The 27,062-nt window shown below is 40.0% G+C and overlaps 2 protein-coding genes and 1 pseudogene across 2 annotated transcripts; 2 read left to right on the forward strand and 1 right to left on the reverse strand.

Annotated features, from left to right (window-relative positions):
* Window positions 1-296: 296 nt before the first annotated feature.
* LOC109576619 (putative olfactory receptor 2B8) lies at window positions 297-1,257 on the forward strand. The gene has a single exon (XM_070777540.1). The coding sequence runs from the start codon at window positions 319-321 to the stop codon at window positions 1,255-1,257; it is 939 nt and encodes a 312-aa protein (XP_070633641.1). The 5' UTR covers window positions 297-318.
* A 12,124-nt stretch (window positions 1,258-13,381) lies between these two features.
* On the forward strand, window positions 13,382-14,344 carry LOC109576724 (putative olfactory receptor 2B8; annotated as a pseudogene).
* Window positions 14,345-23,968: 9,624 nt separating this feature from the next.
* On the reverse strand, window positions 23,969-24,913 carry LOC109576725 (olfactory receptor 2G6-like). Its single transcript, XM_019985364.2, has one exon. It carries the CDS (start codon window positions 24,911-24,913, stop codon window positions 23,969-23,971), a length of 945 nt encoding a protein of 314 aa, XP_019840923.2.
* Window positions 24,914-27,062: the final 2,149 nt, after the last annotated feature.

Below are 27,062 nucleotides of genomic sequence, written 5' to 3' on the forward strand. Positions count from 1 at the left end.
ACAGGCATTTTATATCTAGGATTGATGCAAACTAAAGTTCATTACTTGATTTTATTATTTTTCTTTTCTTATATTTATTTCAATATATAATTTTTCTGAATAGGAAAGACCTAATTAATTTAAAATATATCCATTTTAATGAGTACATAATTTATTCAAATAGTTGCATATAAAATCACATGACCATGTCTTTGTTTTGTTTTTTTTTAATGTCTTTGAACATGACAGATTTTCCTCTTCATCTATGCACTTTTTGGAAAGATACTTTTAATAAATTGCTAAACACTTGATTTGACAGGAGCCATGTGCTAACAAAGGATGGGACAGAAAAATGAAAGTTCTTTTGCTGGATTTATCTTACTGGGCTTCTCTGACAGACTTCAACTTGAGCCAGTCCTCTTTGTGGTCCTTTTGATCTTCTACGTCTTCACTTTGCTGGGAAACACAACCATCATTGCATTGTCCTACTTGGACGCATGTCTTCACACCCCGATGTACTTTTTCCTCTCTAACCTGAGCTTTCTGGACATGTGCTACACGACTAGCATTGTTCCACAGCTCCTATTCAATCTCAGCGGAGAAGACAAATCCATCTCCTTTGGTGGCTGTGTAGTTCAAATGTTCATCTCTCTGACGTTGGGAGGTACAGAATGTATTCTGCTAGGAGTTATGGCATTTGACCGCTGTGCAGCTGTTTGCAGGCCCCTTCACTACACAGTAATCATGCAGCCCCGTCTGTGTGCCTTGATGGCTTCTGCTTCGTGGGTCAGTGGTTTTGCCAACTCCTTATTGCAAACAGTGCTTGTCTTCCTTTTACCTCGTTGTGGGAGAAATAAATTAGCCCACTTCTTTTGTGAGGTCCCTTCTTTTCTCAAACTTGCCTGTGTTGACACCACTATGAATGTGTATGTGACATTCTTTGGCAGTGTCATCATGCTTCTCACACCTATTTCATTAATCATGTTCTCCTATGGTCAGATTGTCAGGGTGGTCTTAAGAATAAAGTCCACTGCAGGGCAAAGAAAAGCATTTGTCACATGTGGGTCCCACCTCACGGTGGTCTCCCTGTTCTTTGGCACAGCCATCTATGTGTATTTTCAGCCCAGCAGCAGCGACTCCCAGGATCAGGACGAGTTCGTGTCTCTCTTCTACACTGTCATTATCCCCATGACCAACCCCCTCATATATACGCTGAGGAACAGGGATGTGAATGGGGCAATTAAGAAGGTGCTTTGGAAGGACTCTGACTCCAGATGATGGCTGAAGAGAACAGTTTAATGGAAGGACTTTGAACGCCAGAAACTATTCAGATATATATGTGTGCCCCATGAGCCATCTAAAATTTCCTTTGGAAGCTCTGTTCATTCCCTTTGAAACATGAGTGGTCAAATTCTAAGTTTTTGTGTTCATTTCAACTTCCAGAGACGCGGATTCGGTGTTCTGACAGCATCTGTTTTGTAGTTATTGTTTTTTAAAGTTCTAGGGTTTTTCTTGTTTGCACTCACTTTTAAGTACATTATTCTACATCTATTTGCAAAATGCCATATGAATATATTACATGAAATTACAGCCAAAATAAGAACAGGAAACCACTGAAATGCTGTAAGGAATATTAACCTTTATCATTTCCTAAGAATTGTTACTGCTCCAACACATGTGTTCAGATGCCAAAGGGTAGATATCAGTTAGCTTCTTCTGTATAACAAATCACTTCAAAATTTAGTTGCTTAAAACTTTAATCATTAATTTATCTCACAATTATGTGCATCAGCATTTGGGCTAAGTTTAGCTGGACAATTCTGGTCTCGGCTGGACTCACTCAAATGCCTTGCAGTAGGCTTCTGGGTCTACTTAGGGCTTCCTGATCTAGATTGCCACAGTTGTCATGGCTTCCATCTCTTTGATGTGGTGGTCTCTTATCTTCCAGTACGATGGCCTGGAATGTTCATACGGGGAAGGCTGATTTCCAAGTCCTTGTGACCAATTTATTGTTTAAGATATGGCTGCTCTTCTGCTTGCCTGTCCCGTCTTTCTTTGTGCATTGTTTACCTCCATAACTAGTAACTGTTAGGGTCTGTTCTTTGTTCCACTTGGAGGGTCTAGGAGGTCACAGTGTATTTCCATAGCCTCTTTCCCAGTCAACAATAAGTAGGGCCTTCCCTGGTGGTCTAGTGGTAGAATCCTGCTGCCAATGCAACGAACAGAATTACATTCCTGGTCCAGGAAGTTCCTACATGATGAAGAGCAACTAAGGCCATGTGCACAGCTACCCAGCCAGCTCTCTAGATCCCATGAGCCACAACTACTGAAGCCGGCATGCCCTAGAGCCCATGGTCGCCAACAAGAGAAGCCACGGCAATGAGAAGCCCTTGCACCACAGCTAGAGAAAGCCTGCATGGAGCAAGGAAGAGCCACAACAAAGACCGAGCACAGCAAAAACAAAAGAAAAAATCCAATCAGTGGGAGGTCTTTTCCTGTTGGCCTGGTGGTTAAGAGTCCTCGCTTTCACTGCAGAGGTCAAGGGTTCCATCCCTGATCAGGAACTAAGGTCCACATGCCACGCAGCATGGCCAAACATTATGAAACAAAGAGAACAAATCAGTAAGTGGGGACACAGAGGGGTCTGTCACCAGCAAGGGCCGTACATGGGACTGCTCAGATTCAGAGTGAAGATTTGACTAATGGAAAATGGGAGCTGATGAGCAGATTATTTTTCCTTTCTTCTCCTGGGCTGGGGATCTGTTGGATGTCTCCTAAGACATACTTCAGGGGGACAAATGTGATTGAGCACCCAGTTACTCCATACTAATGGCAAATTTGATAATGTATCCTTGACAAGCCCGCTTTTCTGCCTCTTCTATTCCCTTTCTTTCACTCCTGATGTTGTATCTCATTCTGCATTAAGTGCTTGTGCATAAACCTTTGTTTCAAGTTATCTTTTCTGGGAAAGCCTAGGATATGACCAAGAGTCTGGGGGCCTATAAAAATGTTCTGGATCATAAATACAAATTTTGAAGTTTCTGACTGTCAAAGACGTTTGCAACTGTTACCAATGCTTTGAAGTTGGGCCCTAAAAATGGTCCTTCTGCTGGGTGTTGATCGTGCCCATAGAACAAGACAGAGTTCAGCTCAGAAGCAAAGGAAGGAACTTCCCTGGGGGCCCAGTGGCTAAGACTCTGCACTCCCAGTGCAGGGGACCTGGGTTTGATCCTTGCTTGGGCAACTAGGTCCTGCTTGCCACAACTAAGATCTGCCACAGTCAAGTAAATACATAAAAATAAATATTTTAAAAAAGTAGAAGCAAAGAGAAGTTTTATCCTTTAGTCATAAAATGGAGAAATGGGAGCTCACCATCTAGAGTATGCCCTCTGCTGGACAGCCCATCCTCAGGTTGTGTGATTGGGGTCTCTCATCACTGGGAAGCAGGTTGCAGGATTCTCCCTGGGCAGGCACAGCTGCACTGCCTGTGGCTCCACACCCCAGTGCCAGGTGCAGCGTCTCTGTGCACGGCCTGCTGCCGCCATCTAGAATTGTGTCATTCACAGCACTTCTGCACATAGTCTCCTGAGCTGAAGTCTGGGGCACGATGCCTCTGTGCCAGGTACCCTATGAGAAAGTGAAACAAGACTAAGCACCAAGGAAAAGACAAAAAAAAAAAAAAAAAAAAAGGTTAGAATTTATTACCCAGATTCTATTTTTATATCCCGGCAACTGCTAACGGTCATTACTCCTGGTAACCAAAAGAATGAAGGACATTACATGAGAGATTTTAGAGAAAGAAGAAGACTGAAGACCAAGGTTTGAGGCAGCTCAACATTTAATGATTGGGAAATAGAGAATTTTAAGACTCTTCATGAGATTGGAAGGAAAATCTAGAGGTGTGAGAGGAAAACTCAATTAGTTGAATTAAAGGGTAAGCTGCTATAAGAAGACCCTGAAAATCCAGTAGCTTAAAGAAGAGTCCTTCTCTGTCTACCACTGTCTCTGTCCCCTGCTTTCTCTCTCAGGCAGGGATGTAGCTTGTTAACAATTGTGGAATATTTCTGCTCCACCTTACTCTTAGTGGCTCCCAGCATTTAAAGGTTTGTCAAGACCTCTTAATGTTCTAAAGCGGAGGATCTCAGTCAGCATCTAGATGGAGGCTGATTGGAAGGTGGACCATCAGGGAATAACTTCAAATATGAAAGTATACCACTGATAGCTTACAGTGAATGATGTCAGATTCATGATCTCCGAAGAAGATTTAACTTCGGGACCAGGGACCAGGCTTGATCATTCAAGAGCTTTTGTATAGCAGAATTTTATTAAAATATAACAAGGGACAGAGAAAGCTCCTGACATAAACATCAGAAGGGGGACGGAGAGCGTGGCCCCTGCTAGTCTTTAGCTGGATGTTTTATGTCTGTTAGAAAGCTATTAATCAGATAAGAGAGACACCTGAAGACCGAGGGAGTTTCACCAGGCCCCTTTCCCACAATATGCATTTTTGAGATAGGGTGGCAGGAGATGTGTCATCCCTCAGCCATAAAGCAATTCTGGTTTGTTAAGCAATTATCAGCCAAAAGTTAAGTCTTAGGTGGAACCGTTTTGAAGAAAGGCAAATTGCAAAGCAAATACATGGTTTAATTAACGTAGCTTAAGAAAAACATTTCCATAAGAAAAACACATTGGTTAGCTCAAGGTTTGAGAAAAGTTAAGTTCAGGTAGAACAAGGTGTCGTCATGACAACAGAGAATTTTAAGAGAAAAATGTCTGACACTTGCAGCCTATTTCCTCCGTTTGGAGACCCCTGACCTTCCTGCTTGTTACCCTCTCATCTGCTTCAGGAGAAGACTGGGAGATGCGAGTTTCTGTCTGTTCCTTTCACATTTAGCCCTAAGTGGGAGGAGAGGGGGAGGTGCGGGGCACAGGCAGCCAGTTAGGAGCTGTTGCTTAGTTTGCTACTGTCCTGTTGGACCCAGGAACGCAAGCCCTGGAGGGGGCCTGGGCTACACGATAAGCCTGTGACCTCTGGCAGCAGCCACAAAACCTGGGTGGCCGCACAGGTGCACAAGCTCCTTTCACAGAGACACGTGTGACCTGAGGTGGGACAGAGGGAGAGCATGAGGATGGCCCCTTTTGGCTTCTCAGGTGTTTGGTGAGGATTGCAATTGGCCCCTAGATATGTGTTAGAAGTCTTAGCTTTTAAGATAAGGAAATAGGCTTCTTTCAGGGACAAGCTGGAGGTTTCAGTCTGTGTCTGTGTGCTATGCCCTGGAGAGACAGCCACAGTGAGCCTGGGTGAGCCTGTTAAGAACTGTTTCTCAGTTCTTTGTAGCCTCATGGATTTCATGGACACAAGCTTCATTGGCTTTCAGAGCTCTGTGTTTTGGAGGGTCATGTTTCAGGCGTTAAGTCTTCAAAGTTAGGGTCCCAGGTGTGGGACACTTTGTTCCTCCAGGAGAAACCGACGGTGGTGACTTCCCACCTGCTTCTATATTGTGGCTCCAAGGGTGGGTTTCATATAGAGATTTTGTCTCTGCCTCTTCTAATGATTTATTTATTTTTTTATCTTCTAATGATTTTAGTTGGGTCTTGTCCTATTCACCTTGTGTATAGGATTTACCCAGCTAGTTTCCACATTTCTTTTCGAAGAAGTTGTTCTGTGTAAAACTGTAGATTCATTGTATCCATGGGAGGAGAGGAGATATGGATCCAGTATGTCATGAGTGAACAGGAACCTTCTACCCTTTTGAACAGCTTCCTCTCTCCTTTTCTCTCTCTTTGCCATTCTTGTTGCTTTGTGTCTCTGTCTGTCCCTCTTTTCCTCATTCTCTAGTTCTTGTGCTATTCAAGTCTTTTTTCTTTTTATACTTTTTATTTTGAAATAATTACAGATCGACGGGAAAGTCCAAAGTTAGTAGAGAGAAGTCTTGAAAATTTGATCTATTTTCTCCCAGTGATTTTATGTTATATAACTATGCTGTGCTGTGCTTAGTTGCTCAGTCATGTCTGACTCTTTGCAACCCTATGGACTGTAGCCTACCAGGCACCTCTGTCCATGGGGATTCTCTAGGCAAGAATACTGGAGTGGTTGCCATGCCCTCTTCCAAGGAATCTTCCCAACCCAGTGACCAAACTGAGGTCTCCTGCACTGCAGGCAGATTGTTTACCCTCTGAGCCACCAGGGAAGCCCAAGATTACTGGAGTGGGTAGCCTGTCCCTTCTCCAGGGGATCTTCCCAACTCAGGCATCTAACGGAGTCTCCTGCTTGCAGGTGGATTCTTTACAGCTGAGCTACCAGGGAAGCCCATTATACAACTCTAATACAATTTAAAAACAAGGAAACTGACATATGTGCATTGTGTGTGTTTAGGTCTATATAAATTTTTCCCCGTGTAGATTCCTGAGGCTACCATCGCAATCAAGATATGGATTTATCCCATCACCACACACATCTTCTTTGTGATAACCCTTTAGGGTATAGTCACAGCTAGTCCCTCCCTTCCCCTGAAAGTGAAAGTCATTCAGTTACATCTAATTCTTTAGCCCCCCTGCACGATACAGTCCATGGAATTCTCTAGGCTGGAATACTGGAGTGGGTAGCCTTTCTCTTCTCCAAGGAATCTTCCCAACCCAGGAATCAAACCCGGGTCCTCTACATTGCAGATGGATTCTTTACCAACTGAGCTATCAGGGAAGCAGCCCTCTCCCCTGAACCCTCTGTAAAACCATCCCTAACTTCTGGGCAGTACTAATTTGGTCTCTGTCTCTATTATTTTTTTATTTCATGGGTGTTATATAGATGGGATCATATTTAACCTATTAGCACAGACTTATTTTCATTCAACATAATACCCTTGAGATTCATCCAAGATGTGGTGTGTATCAATAGTGTATTCTTTTTTATTGCCAAGTAGTATTCCATGGTATGTATGTACCAGTATTTGTTTAGAATATTTTAGTTGCTTTCAGCTTTTTGCTGTTACAGATAAAGCTGTTATGAATACTTGTGCACAGGATTTTGTGTGGAATAAATTTTTGTTTCTCTGCCATAAATGCCCAAGAACATGATTACTGGGCATATGGCAAGTGGATATTCAGTTTTTAAAGAAACAGCCAAGCTCTTTTATCAAGTAGCTGCACCATTTTATTTTCTCATTAGTAATGTATGAGTGATTCAACTTTTCCACAATCTCACCAACATTTGGTTTTGTTCCTATATTTTTGATTTTTGTTGTTCTAGTAGGTAGGTGGTGATATGTCTTCACGGTTTTAGTCTGCATTTTGCTGATGATTAGTGATGCTAAACATGTTTTCATGTTTCATCAAGACATCTTTACCATCTGTATATTTACACTGGTGAGTTATTTGCTCAAATGTTTTTTAACTGAGTTATTTTCTTATTGTAGAGTTTTGAGAGTTCTTTGTATATTCAAGATATGAGTGTTTTCTATGAGAAGCAGTTTGAAAATATTTTCTTCCAGTGTGTAGCTTATCTAATTATCCTCTTAACTGGGTCTTTAATAATGATTTTATTTTGGTGAATCATCCCTTTTAGATTTAAAAAAAAATAGATCATGCTTTTGTTGTATTATATTCCAATGTATTATATTCCAATATAAAACAAGAATTTTGAAAAACAGCATAGGAAAAAAAAGCATGTAATTTCAAGTAAGCATTCCTGCTGCTGCTGCTAAGTCGCTTCAGTTGTGTCTGATTCTGTGCAACCCAATGGACGGCAGCTCACCAGGCTTCCCCGTCCCTGGGATTCTCCAGGCAAGAACACTGGAGTGGGTTGCCATTTCCTTCTCCAATGCAGGAAAGTGAAAAGTGAAAGTGAAGTCGCTCAGTCCTGTCCGACTCTTCACGACCGCATGGACTGTAGCCTACCAGGCTCCTCTGTCCATGGATTTTCCAGGCAAGAGTACTGGAGAGGGGTGCCATTGCCTTCTCCGAAGCATTCCTAGATAACGTCAAATTATTAGCCAACATTATTTTGCCAATTAATGTTTGCAGCAGCAAGATTGAACCAGGAAGAAGTGTTAATAGCAGGTCTATGATTCTTTCCACCTCTGGACACCCTATGACATAACGGTCTTTCCTTGGCCTCCTTATAAATATTATGTTGGGATTTAAATAGTGGCCAGATTACCGAGAAAATTCTAATTAAGACTATTTTAAGGAAGAGATAGTTTCTCCTTACACATAGAATATTATTAAAAAAAAGGATTTATGCCTGTATGGGAAATGGCTGGCTATAAAATGTAAGTTAATTATTGAAGTTCTCTGTGCTTTTCTGACTAATAACATATAAAAACCAACATGCTTCAAACCTAAATAGCTTTCTCTGAGATAGCTTATACTACTAAGTAACAGTGGTCTATTACTCTGAAACAAAATGTGTTCTAGTGGGAAAAAGAGATTTTATATTTTTTGAAGCTGCATTTGATGGTTAGGTCAAAGCTTTCCATAGACAGATGTTAAGTATTCCTGCCTTTTGCTTGTATAGTCAAGTGTATACGTTGTTTCGAAATTGATTGATCTTCAAACTTCAGTAGGCACAATACTCTTCAAGTTTCTTTCAATTTACTTGAGCAATTATAGCTATCTTAATTAACTCAATCATGTGCATCGTAAATGCAAAGATGAGTTGAATTGAAGCAAACCACGGAAGTTCCAGAGAAGGCAATGGCACCCCACTCCAATACTCTTGCCTGGAAAATCCCATGGACAGAGGAGCCTGGAAGGCTGCAGTCCATGGGGTTACACGACTGAGCGACTTCACTTTCACTTTTCTCTTTCCTGCATTGGAGAAGGAAATGGCAACCCACTCCAGTGTTCTTGCCTGGAGAATCCCAGGGACGGGGGAGCCTGATGGGCTGCCGTCAATGGGGTCGCACAGAGTCGGACACGACTGAAGCGACTTAGCAGCAGTAGCAGCACGGAAGTTCCATTTAAAAAGTCAGTAGTTTTTCTGTTTGGTTAAGTAAATTATTGCAACTCTCTGATAGAAATTGAACAATGTTATAAAGGACTTGGTGTTTTTCCTTAGCCACATTAGAAGTTTGGGAGTAAAGTGTGGGTGTTGCCATTTAATATATTACCTTAAAGGTTAAAATCTGCCTAAACTTTAACTCTGTGATCTCTTAGAAGTTGGTTATAATTTGCTGTATGACTCAGGGACTCAAACAGGGCCTCTGTAAAACCTAGTAGGGTAGGATGTGGAGGGAGGCATAAGAGGTAAGGGACATAGGTATACTTATGGCTGATTCATATGATGTTTGGTAGAAGCCAACACAATACTGTAAAGCAATTCTCCTTCAATGAAAAATAAAAACATTTAATTATAAAACAAAAAAAATTTGGTTATGAATATTAGGTGAAAATTAATTTATATTTAAAGTTAAGTAACTGAATGAGTTCTTATTTATATATGCAGTATTTTTTTTTTCTTTACAATTGTGTGAAAAAATCTCCAGTGTTTAGTAAAATACCTAAGCCATTTAAAGAGGAGAGCTAAGATAACTGCAAAGTCTAGGGAGTTATCTGACCTCTGTCATTTATGAGAAGTTACAAAAGAGGCAGATTAAGTAATCTCTTGCATTCTCTTTGATATTCATTTTCCCTGAGGATTGTCATCTTTGGGCAGCTAGGCAACATCAGCTAATTAGTAGTACAGGACATCCATTCCTTAGAGACTGCAGCCAGGTAAACAGTTTTCACCAGACCAGTTTTACTGCTGTTTCATACCAACCTCACGATTTCGTAATGAGCTATCCGTCATAGAGCCAAGCCATTATATTCAGAAGGAATCCTGCGAGTTTAAAATTGCCTTCCTATGTCATCCTACCAGCTAGACACAATGCTGATCTTCAGTATCATGTGAAGGTATTTGAAATTATCAAGAGAAAGCATCTTCTTGCTTAAGGAAAGCTTAGGGATATCCAATGCTGGCAGAGTCAACTTATGTACTCATTTCATACAACCTGAGTCCTTAATCTACATACCCAGGTTCCAGTGCCTAGTGCTGTATTAAAGGCAGGAATTTGGAAATAAGGTAGAGAATGAGCTTAGGACACTCACATAAGGTGAATAAAACTGAGTGGACTGGAACTTGATCTCTGTAGCACTTTAGGAATTGGTAAGTTAGCTTGTTTTCAGTTGCAAGTGTTCTTTAAAGGTTACATTGAGTAACATACATGTTAGTTGGCAAAAGAAACAGAAATTCCTATAGAAATTCATCAACTTTAAGAACTAAACTTAACTGTTCCTTATGGAAGCCAACATTTTGTTCCTAGACATTTCATTCTATTGTAGTATATTCATTATGTCTCAGTATGTATATCGGAGAAGGCAGTGGCACCCCACTCCAGTACTCTTGCCTGGAAAATCCCATGGATGGAGGAGCCTGGTGGGCTGCAGTCCATGGGGTCGCTGAGGGTCGGACACGACTGAGCGATTTCACTTTCACGCATTGGAGAAAGAAATGGCAACCCACTCCAGTGTTCTTGCCTGGAGAATCCCAGGGACGGGGGAGCCTGTTGGGCTGCCGTCTGTGGGGTTCCACAGAGTCGGACACGACTGAAGTGACTTAGCATAGCATAGCATAGCATGTATATATGGAAAAATTGAAATACAAGATTTTTGGCTGTAATAAAACAAGTCCTTCAGTAATTGAATAATAGCATATATGTGAATGTGAAAATATTAGACTATACACTTTCATTTTTTCCTCAGCTCCTTATTTTCTATGAAATTACAGAATGTTTCTTAAAGTGTATTGTCAATATCTGTAGTTTTAAAATGTTTATGTTCTTAAAGAAAGGAACATGTGTACTTCCACACACTAGTTTGGCAGTTAAAACAATGAATGTCCATTTTGTGGTTATTGTGTCAATGCATTTTTTAATTTATTGTTAATGAAAAATGATCGTTCTTCAATTGGAGAGGAGACACATGGGTCAGAAAAGGTGATATGAATTTAATTTATTGGTATATTAGGCAGATGACAAGGTGATGTGTAATGTACACAGGTGACTGTCCTATCCTTGCACACACTTATGAATGGACTCTACGTTTTGTGTGAATGCACTCTACCTTTTGTATGAATGCTTTCGGTGTCCAGCTCAGACCTTTTCTACTGGCTGGTGCACCAGTCCACACCATATTGGTCACAACTATTGACTGATAGCTTCAGAGCTCTTTCCTTCTTCAGAAAATTGCCATCAGTTGAATTGGAGCCACATTGCCAGGAGGTCTCCTGGATGTGTTTGGGGCAGCTTGCAGTCAATGACAGACTCGTGGGGTATATAAAAGGCTGCCTTTTTGTCAAGGTGGGACTGCATCTGACACAATGCATGCTCCACAGCTTGTTATTCTGTATAGTAGTAACTAGACTCATTTAAATGATTAGGTATTTAAATTTACCTGAGTTAAAATTAAATTTAAAATTCAGTTCTTTATCTGCCCACTTGAAATGCTCAGGTAGCATTGATTGTAAGTGATGACAGAATATTTTTACCAGCAGATAGTTCTATTTGGAGAGTCATTTTCCAGCTTTCTATGGGATCAGGTTCGTGCTATTCCATTTGAGATCACATCCTTGCTTAGCACATTCATCTGCTCTGTTTTGCTTCCCAGATTCTCTTTGTCTTGAAGACATTCATTCAATGAACAGTATGCAAAGGAATTTCCATTTCAGCCTCTTCTCCCTAAGTTGGCCAAACTCTGTCCATAGTGATTAGAAGTGTTATTTCTGAGATTGTGATTGATCTGTTTCTTCCTCATTTATATGTTCTTCATTGCCATTCAAATGTTGATAGTGAATAATCCTGTCTCCTATAGGAATTTCAGGCATTTTAGTTGTGGTAATATACGAAAATGAAATCAACAGAAAGAAAATGTAAGTACAGGTCACTGGATTTTGAACTTCTACTGTGAATTGACTACTTCTGTTGTTTAGTCGCTAAGTCACGTCCAGCTTTTTTTGACTCCATGGACTCTATCCCACCAGAATATTCTGTACTGAAGTGGGTTGCCATTTTCTTCTTCAAGGTATCTTCCCGATCCAGGGATTGAATCAGTGTTTCCTGCGTCTCCTGCATTGGCAGGTGGGTTCTTTATCACTGAGCCAAGAGGGAAGCCCATGAACTGACTATGCACAGTGAATACATTTTTGCAGTTCTTGTTAAATAGGTTTAGTAATTTTAGGTATCTCAAGGGCAAGAGTTAAGCAGTATAATTGAAGGTGATTTTTCAGGCTCTAAACAATTTACTTTTTCAGTTCAGTTCAGTTCAGTCGCTCAGTCGTGTCCGACTCTTTGTGACCCCATGAATCACGGCACGCCAGGCCTCCCTGTCCATCACCAACTCCCGGAGTTCACTCAGACTCACGTCCATCGAGTCAGTGATGTCATCCAGCCATCTCATCCTCTGTCGTCCCCTTCAACTCTTCGCATGAGGTGGCCAGCGTACTGGAGTTTCAGCTTTAGCATCATTCCTTCCAAAGAAATCCCAGGACTGATCTCCTTCAGAAAGTACTATACAAAAAGACCAGGATATAGTATTCACTAATATCGTGTATTAGGGTTAGAGTAACTATTCTGCCAAAATGTTTACATGAGGCAGTATCATAGTGATACTTTGAATGTAATATAATCCTTTGTACAAGTACATTCTAGCTCATAAATTTCTATATGTGAATGCATTTTAGAGATTATTTTGTATTATTCTATTCCATGTGAAGTGAAAGTCGTTCAGTCCTGTCTGACTCTTTGTGACCCCCATATAGTCCATGGAATTGTCCAGGCCAGAATAGTGGATTGGGTAGCCTTTCCATTCTTTTGGGGATCTTCCCAACCCAGGGATAGAACCCAGGTCTCCCATATTGAAGGCGGATTCTCTACCAGCTGAGCCACAAGGGAAGCCCCTATTACATGTGATGTATGTGCATATCCAGTTATGTAGAATTATGAGATACATATTTAAAATAATCTTTCTCCCTTTGTCTACATCTTTCTTGCTCTTTCTAATCACTCTCCCTTGATTTCCCTCATTCCCACTTTCTCTAAAATGTACATGTATAATGATCATACTTTAATCCTATTAAACTCAATCTAAAAAAGGCATCTTATATGTGTGACTGATGCAAACCAAGGTTCACTATTTGAGTTTATTATTATTATTTATTATTTTCTTATACTAATTATCAACATATAACTAAATATATAACTTTTTGTGATAGTATAGAGCTCAATTTCATGAGTACATCATTTATTCAAAGAGTTGCATATAAAATCACATGACCGTGTCTTTGAACATGACAATTTTCCTCTTTATCCCTGCACTTTTTTGGAAGATACCTTTAATAAATTACTAAATGCTTGATTTGACAGAGGCCATGTGCTAACAAAGGATGGAACAGAAAAATGAAAGTTCTTTCGTTGGATTTATCTTACTGGGCTTCTCTGACAGGCTTCAACTTGAGCCAGTCCTCTCTGTGGTCCTTTTGATCTTCTACGTCTTCACTTTGCTGGGAAACACAACCATCATTGCATTGTCCTACTTGGACCCACGTCTTCACACCCCGATGTACTTTTTCCTCTCTAACCTGAGCTTTCTGGACATGTGCTACACCACCAGCATTGTTCCCCAGTTCCTATTTAATCTCAGCGGAGAAGACAAATCCATTTCCTTTGGCGGTTGTATAGTTCAAATGTACATCTCTCTGGCGTTGGGAGGTACAGAATGTATTCTGCTAGGAGTTATGGCATTTGACCGCTATGCAGCTGTTTGCAGGCCCCTTCACTACACAGTAATCATGCACCCCCGTCTGTGTGCCTTGATGGCTTCTGCTTCGTGGGTCACTGGTTTTGCCAACTCCTTTTTGCAGACAGTGCTTGTCTTCCTTTTACCTCGTTGTGGAAGAAATAAATTAGCCCACTTCTTTTGTGAGATCCCTCCTTTTCTCAAACTTGCCTGTGTTGACACCACCATGAATGTGTATGCGACCTTCTTTGCCAGTGTCATCATGCTTCTCACACCTGTTTCATTAATCATGTTCTCCTATGGTTGGATTGTCAAGGAAGTCTTAAGAATAAAGTCCACTGGAGGGCAGAGAAAAGCATTTGGCACATGTGGGTCCCACCTTACGGTGGTCTCCCTGTTCTTTGGCACAGCCATCTATGTGTATACTCAGCCCAGCAGCAGTGACTCCCAGGATCAGGACAAGTTCATGTCTCTCTTCTACACTGTCATTATCCCCATGACCAACCCCCTCATATATACGCTGAGGAACAGGGATGTGAATGGGGCAATTAAGAAGGTGCTTTGGAAAAGACTCTTGACTCCAGATGATGGCTGAGGACAATTTACTGGAAGGACCTGGAATGCTAGTGCTCTTTAGATGTATCTGTGTATTCCACACGAGTCATCTAAAATTCCCTGTGAGAATTCTGAAGGGAATTTGTTTACTTCATTACTGTTGAAAAGTGAGTGTTCAGATTCTAAGTTCATATACTCATTTCAACTTCCAGAGACGCTGATTCAGTGTTGTGACAGCATCTGCTTTGTAGTTACTGTTTTAAAAATCTCCAATAACTTTTCTTGTTTGTACTCCCATTTGGGTTCCACATAACTCCACATCTATTTGCAAAAAGATTGTATGTGTCTAAATTACAAGAAGCCCAAATAAGATCATAAAACCACTGAAACACTATATGGAATATTATTAATAATATTTTCTAACAGTTACTCTAATATACCATTCATTCTCTTATTTGGATCATGGCTCTACTAAAATTCCATGGTTTGATGTTTTTCACTGATGTAGGTGGAGCACTTGTGGGGAAAATAAAGTTGAATCTCAAAGAAAATCTTGCTGCATTAACCCCGGTAAAGCCATTCAGACATCAGGTGCAACTGTAACCTCAGCAGTGCAGCCGCCATATTGTGTAGGATCATTTCAGAGAAGGCTGCGCCTAGGACTCACTGAGCGAAGGGTATGATGCACTGCTGGCAGTGACACTGGTAGCCCTTTGTTGGTAAGAACACCAGGTAGTTCTTACATGCATTTTTGTACACAGCAGGAGAAAAACACCAATGTGAGGTACAAAGTTGGTTATTTTAATTTTGTGAACCACTTAGTTCCTTTCTAAAATGAGATTTTTAAATGAGGAATTTTCGAGGGCATTATATCTGAGCAGCATATGACCCAAGTTCTACTGCATATTCTACACATTTTACCTCCTGTGATGAAGCAAAAGTTTCAAAGGGTAAAATATGTTTAGATTTTTCTCGTCATGCCATTTTATAAACTCTTTGATTTAGGCATCAATTGGTTAAGACCTTAGAATGTCTACTCTGGCAAACGTCCTGTGAAATTCAGATTTAGTGAAGTATAAAAATATTGAAAATTGCCCCTGATTCCCAGGAAATCCCATGTTTGGTGGAGATGTCCTCAGACTCATCAGAAGGAAATTGAAAAAATAAATATTGTGTCTATTAATTTAAAAATACATGCCTAAGCTTTAGTAGTAGCTGTGTAATTGTGAAATAACTGTCACAGAGTTCTGAATTGTGAGTAACAAAACAAACATTCCAGAAAAAATTAATCTGCCATAGTAGCTCTTAGATCCCTGCTACTGCTACTGCTAATTCTCTTCAGTCGTGTCCGACTCTTAGCGACCCCATGGACTGCAGCCTATCAGGCTCCTCCGTCCATGGGATTTTCCAGGCAAGAGTACTGGAGTGGGGTGCCATTGCCTTCTCCACTTAGATCCCTACTATAGCTCAGTTTATACCATAAATTTATTTTCAGGTATAGATTCTGTTTTTTGGTGTCAGTTAAATGTCACAAACAGTGATTTTTCTCTGGAGGTTAGAGCTTTGACTGTGCAATCATCACAGAAATATTTATGATTTTTGGTAGATTTCCTCAGCATATACCACTAAGCAAGTAAGTGCATTTGTGTCTCTTAGTGGAGACAAAAGCATGACAACTATCACACAGTTCCCTCTCCTAGCAGCTAACATCCTCCTGGTCTAGAACCCTCTCGCCAATTTGCCTGAGAAGTGGTCTTGCAAGCTGGACATGGCAGTGTGGGTAAATTATATACAAGGTCAAGATTCTATCTATATTCCTAACACACCACACTCTTCACCCTTGAGTTAAATACTTGTGAAACCAAGGATTTTGACTCCACAGTAATGCTGAACATACACCTGATAAAAAGCAGTTTGGAGTGCTCTGTACTCGGAATGGTGAGAAATTTCCCCCCTCTCCTTATTACTCAATCAGGTCTCGATAGTTATGCCCAAATAGTCACTTACAAATCCCTCAATGATACTTTCTTTGGTACAGAAACCCTCAAGGTCACATGAAGTCACAAAGCCCATTTTCCTGAGTGAGCAGCTACTTGTCTGCTCCTGAGGACTGCCACAAAACAGATTTATTTGTTTTAAGCAAATGCTTGAGCATCATTTGGATGTGTATTTTACTTCAGAATAAATTACAGATAATAAAGGTATCTAGATCCCAGGCTAAAATAATAATAAAAAAAGATCACTTAAAAGATACTACATACCTAAAGTTCAGTTCTATTTTGTAAATTTTTCAAATGATATCTACTGTTACAAGCTTTCCCTCTTTAGTTCCCAGAACAGGGATTGAACCCATGCCCCCTGCAGAAGAACAGGGAGCCTATACCCCGGAACACTAGGTAATTCCCTCCTTTTGAATTCTTAATATCTGTGAAATGGTTGCAGTGGGTGTACCCATGCCTTGGCTAAATTATTTGATCCCATCTGTAGTTTGAACTGTCAATACACCCAAGAGAAATTCATAATCTTTCATCATTTTTGCCTTCTGAGGAATACAAGGTGAACACAGTGTTCTCAGGAAATGTGTCACCCTTGGAAGCCTGAAGTATCAGTATGACTCCCATGAAACACAATTCCTTTATGTATTTATTTTAATTGGAGGCTGATTACTTTAAAATATTGTGGTGGTTCTTGCCATACATTCACATGAATCAGCCATGGGTGTACATGTGTTACCCATCCCAAATCCTCCTCCCACCTCCCTCCCCATCTCATCCCTCAGGGTCATCCCATTGCACCAGCCCTGAGCACCCTGTCTCATGCATTGAACCTGGACCGGTGATCTGTTTCACATATGATAATATACATGTTTCAATGCTATTCTCTCAAATCATCCCACCCTCACCTTCTCCCACAGAGTCCAAAAGTCTGTTCTTTACATCTGTGTCTCTTTTGCTGATCCGCATATAGGGTCATTGTTACCATCTTTCTAAATTCCATATAATTGCATTAATATACTATATTGGTGTTTTTCTTTCTGACTTACTTGCTCTGTATAATAGGCACCAGTTTCATCCAGCTCATTAGAACTAAATAAAATGCATTCTTTTTAGTAGCTGAGTAATATTCCATTGTGTATATGTACCACAACTTTCTTACCCATTCGTCTGCCGATGGACATATAGGTTGACTCCATTGGCTATTGTTCTGGCTACTGTAAACAGTGCTGCGATGAACACTGGGGTAAATGTGTGTCTTTCAATTCTGGTTTCCTTGGGAAACACAGTTCTTAACCAGCACCAGATTGACTAGCAATTAGAAAATAATACAAAACAAGAGCAACAACATGTGCAATGTCTGTGAGGCCCCAAACCAGTCAGACACTGCTTCCTGAATCTAGGTTTTTAAAATGGAATATATAAAATAAATGAGGGACTCTCCCTTATTTAACTTGCATCATACAAGTCAGCAAAGGAAGGCTTGAGAGTTTCTCGCTTGATATGTGTCCTCACCTTTGTAGTGTTCTGGCTTTTAGGACTTTTATTCATTAGAACAATTGTAGTCTGTAGACTGTAGGTTTATCACATTCTAAATAGACCCTATCCACCCTGCTAAAAACATTAGTAGAATGGTAATCAGCATATAGTGACCCCTGTAATATCCTCATTTATCTCCTAGTCAGTAGATTTCAGTGTTAACTGTTTGTTTGCCCAGGGTTCTGCTCTAACCAGGGTCACTGAGGACGGAAGAACAGATTATAGTTCTCTGTCAGCTCTTTCCTCTGTAGGTGTGCTCTTTTCTGATGCCTGTTTGTATTATGACTGAGAGCTTCTTCCGTCTTTTAAGTATTGTAGCATAGTTCAACTTGATATGGCAGACTCAGGGAATCACAGTATGGAAATGTCTTGTGGATGTGGTTTCCTGGAAAGGGGTACTCTGTGTAAATGCAGAAATGAGAAGTTGTATGTCTCCTGAATCAGAGGGTTCAGGGGAAGGTGTCCCTGAAGCAGCTATAGGGATTGGGTATTCATGCTCCTTTTAAACAGTCTATTCTACTGATGTATATTGTTTGGTGGATTCTTTTAACCATTTTGTAATGAATTAAATCCACAATGTCTTTAGAAGCTGCAAGTTATTCTAATTAGGTGACCATTTCTGAGGGTAATTTTAACCTCTTTTGAGAGTGAAACTCTTCAGTTGTGAAAAGTGAAAGTCACTCCGTTGTGTCCAACTCTTTGTGACCTGACGGAGTGTAGCCCATGAGGCTCCTCTGTCCATGGCATTCCTCAGGCAAGAATAATGGAGTGGGTTGCCATTTCCTTCTCCAGGGGATCTTCCTGACCCAGGGATCTTCCTTGAGGATTGAACCTGGTATCTTGCATTGAAGCAGATATTTTACCCTCTGAGCCACCAGGGAAGCTGTTGCTGTACCTGTGGCTTTAGTCTCACTGAAGCATCCTAGGCATTTCCAGTGATTAGGTTATTGGGGATACTCAGGATCAATGCAATGTCACTGTTAGTTGTAAAAGCCTTTCTCAGGAGCCCAGTCCTGATTTTGTGTTAGCTGGTCACAAGTAGTGCTTAGTAAATATTTTTCAGTCCTTATTTCATGCATTTGAGGATTGTTAAATAGTATCCAAAGATTCTCTTTAGAAAGCTTCTTAATAATGTATCCACTCATTGAGAATTGTTTGGTTTAATATAAATAAAGTGAGCACCATAGTCATCAATGTGTTATTTTTATCATAAGATCAATCTCTCTCTGAATTTACTCCCCATCTTGGAAAAAGCCTCCAGTATTTCCCAAAGAATATTTCTCCTCATATTCCTCCCCAGCATGTTCAATGTGGTTTATATTTGGCTTTAAATAACACACATTACTAAGTGATTACACAAGCTGGATGTGAACATCCACAAACTCACACTGTACATGCAACCACTTTTAGATTGATCTCTTAACTCTTTCCTGAGGATGAACAGTAGAAGGAAATGTTTTCTTTAGCTTATATCACTTAGAAGATACAGGTTTATATATGGTGTAATTTCAGTGTTTTCAGAAATAAGGACAAATACACACAAGTCAATGTGGTAATTTTTTATCCCTGCAAGTCACATTAAAAAGAAAATTGATAAAATTTGCTGCACTAAGGAACTTCATGGAAGAAATCATGCTCCTTTTGCTGTTACGATGAACATACAAAATATTAAACTTTTAGAAGTGCCATTCTTTCAGACTCTGGATTGAAATTGGGATCATAAAGAGAAGGCAGTCTCTGTATTTAGGATTAAGTTAGAGTATTTTCCTTTATTAACTATGTAGAAATTTTTGTCTTAACCAATAGTGAACATCTGAGTTAGGAGAGGAAAAATAAGTAGGATGAAAGAAATGAATAATAACTCTTATTTTCATTTATTTTCCTCTATATCTAATGAGATGTAAATTGAGCAAGTTTAAAGAGTACAAAGTGTGATTTGATATACCTACATATGGTAAAGTGATTACTACATAGTGTTAGCTAAGATCTTTATCTTGTCAAATATTTATTCCCCTTATAAAATTTAAAAAGCTTTATTTTTTTGATTCCTCAGAAATTAATTTTTAGCTGGAAGTTTGGACCTATTTGCCAATATCTCCCCATTTCTTCTATCTCTTTGCCCCTGGTAACCACCATTCTTCCCTCTGTTTGTAACAAGTTCAGCTTTTCTGATGCCACATGTATGTGAGATCATACAGCATTTGTCTTTCTCCTCTGACATTTCACTGAGCATAATGCTCTCAAGGTCCATCCATGTTGCTGCAAAGGGCAGTATTTCATTCTTTCTCATTAATGAATAATATTCCTTTGGATATGCGTAGAACTTTTTCTTTAGCCATTCACCTCTTTGGTCACCTATATTTTTTTCTGTATCTTGTCTATTGTGAAAAATGAGGCCATTGAACATGGGAGTGCAGATAGTGATTTCATTTTATTTGGTGTACCTAGAATTTGGATGGAGAAGGCAATGGCACCCCACTCTGGTACTCTTGCCTAGAAAATCCTGTGGACGGAGCCTGGTAGGCTGCAGTCCATGGGGTCTCGAAGAGTCGGACAGGACTGAGCGACTTCACTTTCACTTTTCACTCTCATGCATTGGAGAAGGAAATGGCAACCCACTCCAGTGTTCTTGCCTGGAGAATCCCAGGGATGGGGGAGCCTGGTGGGCTGCCGTCTATGGGGTCGCACAGAGTCGGACACGACTGAGGGGACTTAGTAGTAGCAGCAGCAGAATTTGGATTGCTGGATAACATGGAAATTCTATCTTTAGTTTTTTTGGTATCTTCATATTATCCTTCATAGTGGCTTACCAAATTACATTCGCATCAACAGTACATAGGTGTTCCTTTTCCAATTACACCAACTGTTGTTATCCTTTATCTTTTTAATGATAGCTATTCTTTTATTTTCTTCCAGCCTCACTGAGGAATGTTTTCTTCTAGAAGTTTTATGACTTCATGTCTTATATACAGTATTGCATAGGTTTGAGATGTATAGAATAGTAATTTGAGTTACATACATCATGAAATGATGATCACAATATGTGTGTGTATATATCATTTTTCAGATTCTTAACCTTTATTGGGTACAAAAATAGTTACAAAATATTGACTATAGTTTCTTCTGCTGTACAGTAGGTCCTTGTTCTATTCAGCCTTTATCTTGTTGTCTTCTAGAGATAGAAGTGGAGAAGGCAATGGCACCCCATTCCAGAACTCTTGCCTGGAAAATCCCATGGATGGGGGAGCCTGGTAGGCTGCAGTCCATGGGGTCGCGAACAGTCAGACACGACTGAGTGACTTCATTTTCTTGGCAACCCACTTCAGTGTTCTTGCCTGGAGAATCCCAGGGATGGGGGAGCCTGGTGAGGTCGCACAGAGTTGGACACGACTGAAGCGACTTAGCAGTAACAGCAGCAGAGATAGAAGAGATACAATCTTCTCCTGGGTTTTGACAGAAAGTCTCAGGAGTCTTATTTTCTCAGCCCTGAAAGACTCTTGGACCTTAAGTTCTGCCCCTCACAGACGTCTAGCTTAGGTTTTTAGCCCCTGCTTCATGAAGCTTCAAAATTTGGCAACTGCCTTACCCAAGAGAACTATGTGTTAGAGAAAGGACCCCGTACCCCAGCGAGTTTTTGTTCCCTAAGCATAATGGAGTTGCAGGATAGATTGTTCCATATTTTTGAAACTTTGGTCTGGCTTTCTGGCTTCCCAGGGAGCCCACTGGAAATAGAAATGTCCACTGGAAACATCTGGCCACATAGTTCAGTCTCTTTAACTTTTCAGCTTGTCACTCTAGCCTTACATGAGTGTTTGGCTGTTCATGTTTTCATGGCAAAGTCTCTCTCTATGTGCCACGCTCAATCCTCAGCTTACACTCAAGTTCATCAAATGCTCTAAGAGAGAGAAAAAAAAAAAGCACTTGCCCTTCAGCTCACCTCAGAAGTGTTCAGTGTTTTCTGTTATTCATGTCTACATCACCCTCATCACTTTCACAACATTTATAATGGCTTCATAAATATGGTTGCTAAAATTAATTTGACCTTTCCAAGTACAATTGTTCCTCAGTTTTATTGGCCAGGGATTGTTTCAGGCACTTCCTCCCACCCACTCCTATACTAGAAAAGCTGGATGCTCAAATCCTTTATGGAGAATGACAGATCAAATGGATCCATGTTTGGTTGAGTCTGTGGCTAAGGAGGAGTGACTGGACTTGCAGTGGGAACTTTGATCAGCTGTAACCTAGTGCATCTTATTGGGAAATGAAATTCACAAAAGACTACCTTGAATGAAATGATAAATTTTCAGCATTTATTTTCTGAAAAGGAAAAAAATTAAGCATCTAGATGATTATAGAGTATGGAACTTTAGTGCCAAAAAATGATATGGTTATCAGTGAAGCTAGCTGTCATGGTTTGAAAGAAAATTCCAAGGGGTTGATATAAAAAAATCATATCTTCTCTATTACAAAAAATATAATCAGAAATCACTCATATTCAGTACAAGCAGAGATAAGAATAGTACAGAACTCAACAATTCAGTAATCTATTTTCACTTAAATGAAGAAAATCCTTGTTCTATTATTTCATTAGCAGAATAGTACATGAAAAACCATCCAACTTTCCATTATTAAATAAAAACTATTTAAGAAGAACATATTTGCACAAAGGCACATTGAGCTTACCAGACAATTATTTCTGTGTTTTACATTGTTTTATAAAGTCCTTTCATTATCTGCCTTTTTATCATATCCTATTGAATACTAAAAATATTAAAATCTCTGGTAAAATAAAATATTTTTGGCTACTAGTAAATTATGCATTTTTGTATGCTACATTATAAAAATGCAGATATACAAACAAATATTCACAACAAATGTCTTTTTCAGTCAAGATAAACTTAATTCAAGGCAATATAAATCCAGGAGTAGAATTTTCATCTGAAAATTATCACTATGATTTTTGTCTCAAGACCTGGTTACTAAGTATCTACATGGAATGAAAAGACCAGAGAGACTCACAGGACACATGATCTTGAATTGAGATCTTCATTAAATTGAGATCTTCAAGACAAGGTTCGTCTGAGTTGGCCAAAAATTGCTAATATCTAAACACTTTAAATGGAGAAGGCAATGGCACCCCACTCCAGTACTCTTGCCTGGAAAATCCCATGGATGGAGGAGCCTGGTAGGCTGCAGTCCATGGGGTCGCTGGGAGTCAGACACAACTGAGCGACTTCACTTTCACTTTTCACTTTCCTGCATTGGAGAAGGAAATGGCAACCCACTCCAGTGTTCTTGCTTGGAGAATCCCAGGGACAGGGGAGCCTGGTGCTGTCTATGGGGTTGCACAGAGCTGGACACGACTGAAGTGACGTAGCATAGCATAACATAAACACTTTAAATCTATTAAAGATGGTCAATGGATAGAAGAAACTTAGATCACTGAGAAGATAAACCCAAATTTTATGTGAAAGTAACAAAAATACTTAGTGTGATCATTTAGAATCGAAGTATTTTGCTAATATCTGGTTTATTTAAAACTTTTAAGAAGTAAATGATTTGAAGTCCAGCATCCATACAGAAAGTGCAAGTACTTTAAGTTTCAGGTTTGATGAATTTTCACAGATTGAATACTTTATATCACCAATATCCAGAACAAGAATCACAACCTGACCAGAACTCCAGAATGCCCCTCTCCCACATATCTTCCAAGAGAGAACTCCCAGTCCCCAGGGGAATCACTGTTCTGACTTTCAATACCAGAGATTTGTTGTGCCTTGGTTGAATTTTATGTAAATGGAATCATACAGTAGGAAGTATTTTGTATGTAGTTTTCTCACTGTAAGTCACATTTGTAAGAATCATTCATGTTTTTGTACGTGTAATTATTGTTCATTCCCATTATTGTGTAGTACATGATATAGCATAGTTTATTTTTAGAATTTCTTATTTAACATATATTCTCCCTAGCAAAAGGTTTAGCTCAATGGGGACAGGAGCTTCTGTCTCACTGATATGTTTCAAGTACCTAGAACACTGTCTCGCACATGGATGTGTTTGATTAAATTAACCAGTTTTTAGTCACTCAGAAGTGTTCCATTGCAGAACTTCCTGGGCCTGCAAGCACTGCTTTAACCCTGCCTCAAGTCTAGGATTCTCCTCATTTGTCTCCTTAGTGCCCCTTTGACTTCCTTGTTTCTCAAAGTGTAAATCAGGGGATTAAGCAGGGGAGTCACCAGAGTATAGAACAATGCAATGCTTTTGTTCACATCCTGTGAATAGCTGGAAGGAGGCTGAAGGTACATGGAGATGAGCGTCCCAAAGAAAATAATCACTACCATTAGGTGAGAACCACAGGTTCCAAAAGCCTTCTGTCTCCCTTGGGCCGACTTTATCTTCAGGACTGCACGGGTAATGTGACCATAGGATACTAAGATGAGTGACAGGGGCACCACCAAAAAGAACACACTGACAGCAAAGAGTTCAGCCTCATTGACAGAGGTGTTGGTGCAGGCCAGTTTCAGCATCACTGGAACTTCACAGAAGAAATGGTCCACTTGGTTTTTACCACAGAGAGGAAGAGTCATAGTCAGTGCTGTCTGGACTACAGAATTGCCAAAGCCTGTAAGCCAAGCAGTTACAACCAGTTGCAAGCAAAGCTGGGGATGCACGATCACCATGTAGTGGAGGGGACGGCACACAGCTACATAGCGGTCATAGGCCATGACAGACAGGAGGACACACTCTACTCCCCCGAGTCCCAAGGCAATGAAGAGCTGGGCCACACAGCCGCCATAGGTGATGGTCTTGTCCTTCCCCTTAAAGTTGGCCAGGGTCTGAGGGACAGTGCAAGTAGTCAAACAAAGATCCATAAAAGAGAGGTTGGAGAGGAAGAAGTACATAGGGGAGTGGAGGTGAGGATCCATCGTTGACAAAAGCATAATGGCACCATTGCCTAAACAGCTCAAGGAGTAGATGATCAGGATGACCGCAAAGAGAGCTGTTTCCAGCTGGGGCTGGTTGGAGAAGCCCAGGAGAATGAATCCAGAGAAGGCGCTGTCATTAGCTCTTTCCATTGTACTCTGCTTGTTGGAGTTAAGAAGACTCCATACTTTTATGTTTAATCCACTTCTTTTCTCCTAGACTTTGATTAGAAGCTTGAGGCATTTTCACAGTTACGCTTTTGTTGACAAAAACGGGAGTACTAGAGAGTTACTTTGTAAGAGTACCTTCCATGTTTCACGCACTGACCAAAGCACTTTCTAGGCAATTTGTCAGAACAACTCTATAAGCTCGGCATTATCATGATTTCTACTAAATATATGAAGGAACTGAGGGTTAAAGAGGTGCAGTGATTTTATGAGCGTAATGTATTTAATAAACCACTGAGGCAGGATTCCAACAGACTCTACAATATAAGTTTTTAACTTTTGGGGACACTGTCTGTCTTTATGACTGTATGAACTAGAAAGATAACTCAAAAGTTTCTCAAAAATTAAATCTAGATGTTCTAAATAAGACACAAATGTGTACTGCCTCAGTACTAGCTTCCCCTCCCCGCCACCCCGCCCCGGAGGATTGAATATATTTAAAGACCAGCTTTCCTGGTTATGTTTTGTGTAGAGAAAAACTTTATTTTTCTGAAGATGAAAAGATAATAGAATTTACTATTAACAATTTTATTCAGTTGGGAACAATACATTTTAATGTGTGGAGTAATGGAGCCTTTGGTGTTGAGTCTGTAATCATTTCTTTGATTGGAAACGTTTTATTGGAAGTGATCTAAGATTTTATTGTATCCAAACTGAAAGTTCCAGAGGGACTCAGTCTGAGTAACCATCATTGTAACCACCTGCAGTGAAAACTTAGGAAATCATCACTAGCTTTTAATTTTCTTTCACTTTATAAGTCTTTTGAAATTGTAAAATGGACTGGAATGGGTGTATTTAACTCAGAATACCATTATACCTACTCCTGTGGGTAAGAATCCCTTAGAAGAAATGGAGTAGACATCATAGTCAATGAAAGAGTTCAAAATGCAGTACTTGGATGCAGTCTCAAAAATGACAGAATGATCTCTGTTCGTTTCCAAGGCAAACCATTCAATATCATGGTAATACTGAAGAAGCTGAAGTTGGATGGTTCTATGAAGACCTACAAGACCTTCTAGAAGCAACACCCCCAAAAGATGTCCTTTTCATTATGGGGGACTGGAATGCAAAAGTAAGGAGTCAAGAGATACCTAGAGTAACAGGCAAATTTGGCCTTGGAGTACAGAATGAAGCAGGGCAAAGGCTAATAGAGTTTTGCCAAGAGAATGCACTGGTCATAGCAAACACCCTCTTCCAACAATACAAGAGAAGACTCTACACGTGGACATCACCAGATGGTCAGTACCAAAATCAGATTGATTATTTTCTTTGCATCCAAAAATAGAGAAGCTCTATAAGGTCAGCAAAAACAAGACCAGAAATTGACTGTGGCTCGAATCATGAATTCCTTATTGCCAAATTCAGACTTAAATTATAGAAAGTAGGGAAAACCACTAGACCATTCTGACCTAAATCAAATCCCTTATGATTATACAGTGGAAATGACAAATAGATTCAAGGGATTAGATCTGATAGATAGAGTGCCTGAAGAACTATGGACAGAGGTTCATAACATTGTACAAGAGGCAGGGATCAAGACCATCCCCAAGAAAAAGAAATGCAAAAAGGCAAAATGGCTGTCTGAGGAGGCCTTACAAATAGCTGTGTATAGAAGAGAAGCAAAAGGCAAAGGAGAAAAGGAAAGATATACCCATTTGAATGCAGAGTTCCAAAGAATAGCAAGGAGAGATAAGAAAGCCTTCCTCAGCAATCAATGCAAAGAAATAGAGGAAAACAATAAAAGGGGAAAGTCTAGAGATCTCTTCAAGAAAATTAGAGATACCAAAGGAACATTTCATGCAAAGATGGGCACAATAAAGGACAGAAATGGTATGGACCTAACAGAAGCAGAAGATATTAAAAGAGGTGGCAAGAATACACAGAGGAACTATACAAAAAAGATCTTCCTGACCCAGATAATCACCATGGTATGATCACCAACCTAGAGCCAGTCCTTCTGGATTGTGATGTCAAGTGGGTCTTAGGAAGCAGCACTACAAACAAAGCTACTGGAAGTGATGGAATTCCAGTTGAGCTATTTCAAATCCTAAAAGATGATGTGGTGAAAGTGCTG

This window comes from Bos indicus, chromosome 23 (assembly GCF_029378745.1).
Source record: "Bos indicus isolate NIAB-ARS_2022 breed Sahiwal x Tharparkar chromosome 23, NIAB-ARS_B.indTharparkar_mat_pri_1.0, whole genome shotgun sequence".
Lineage (NCBI taxonomy): Eukaryota > Metazoa > Chordata > Mammalia > Artiodactyla > Bovidae > Bos > Bos indicus.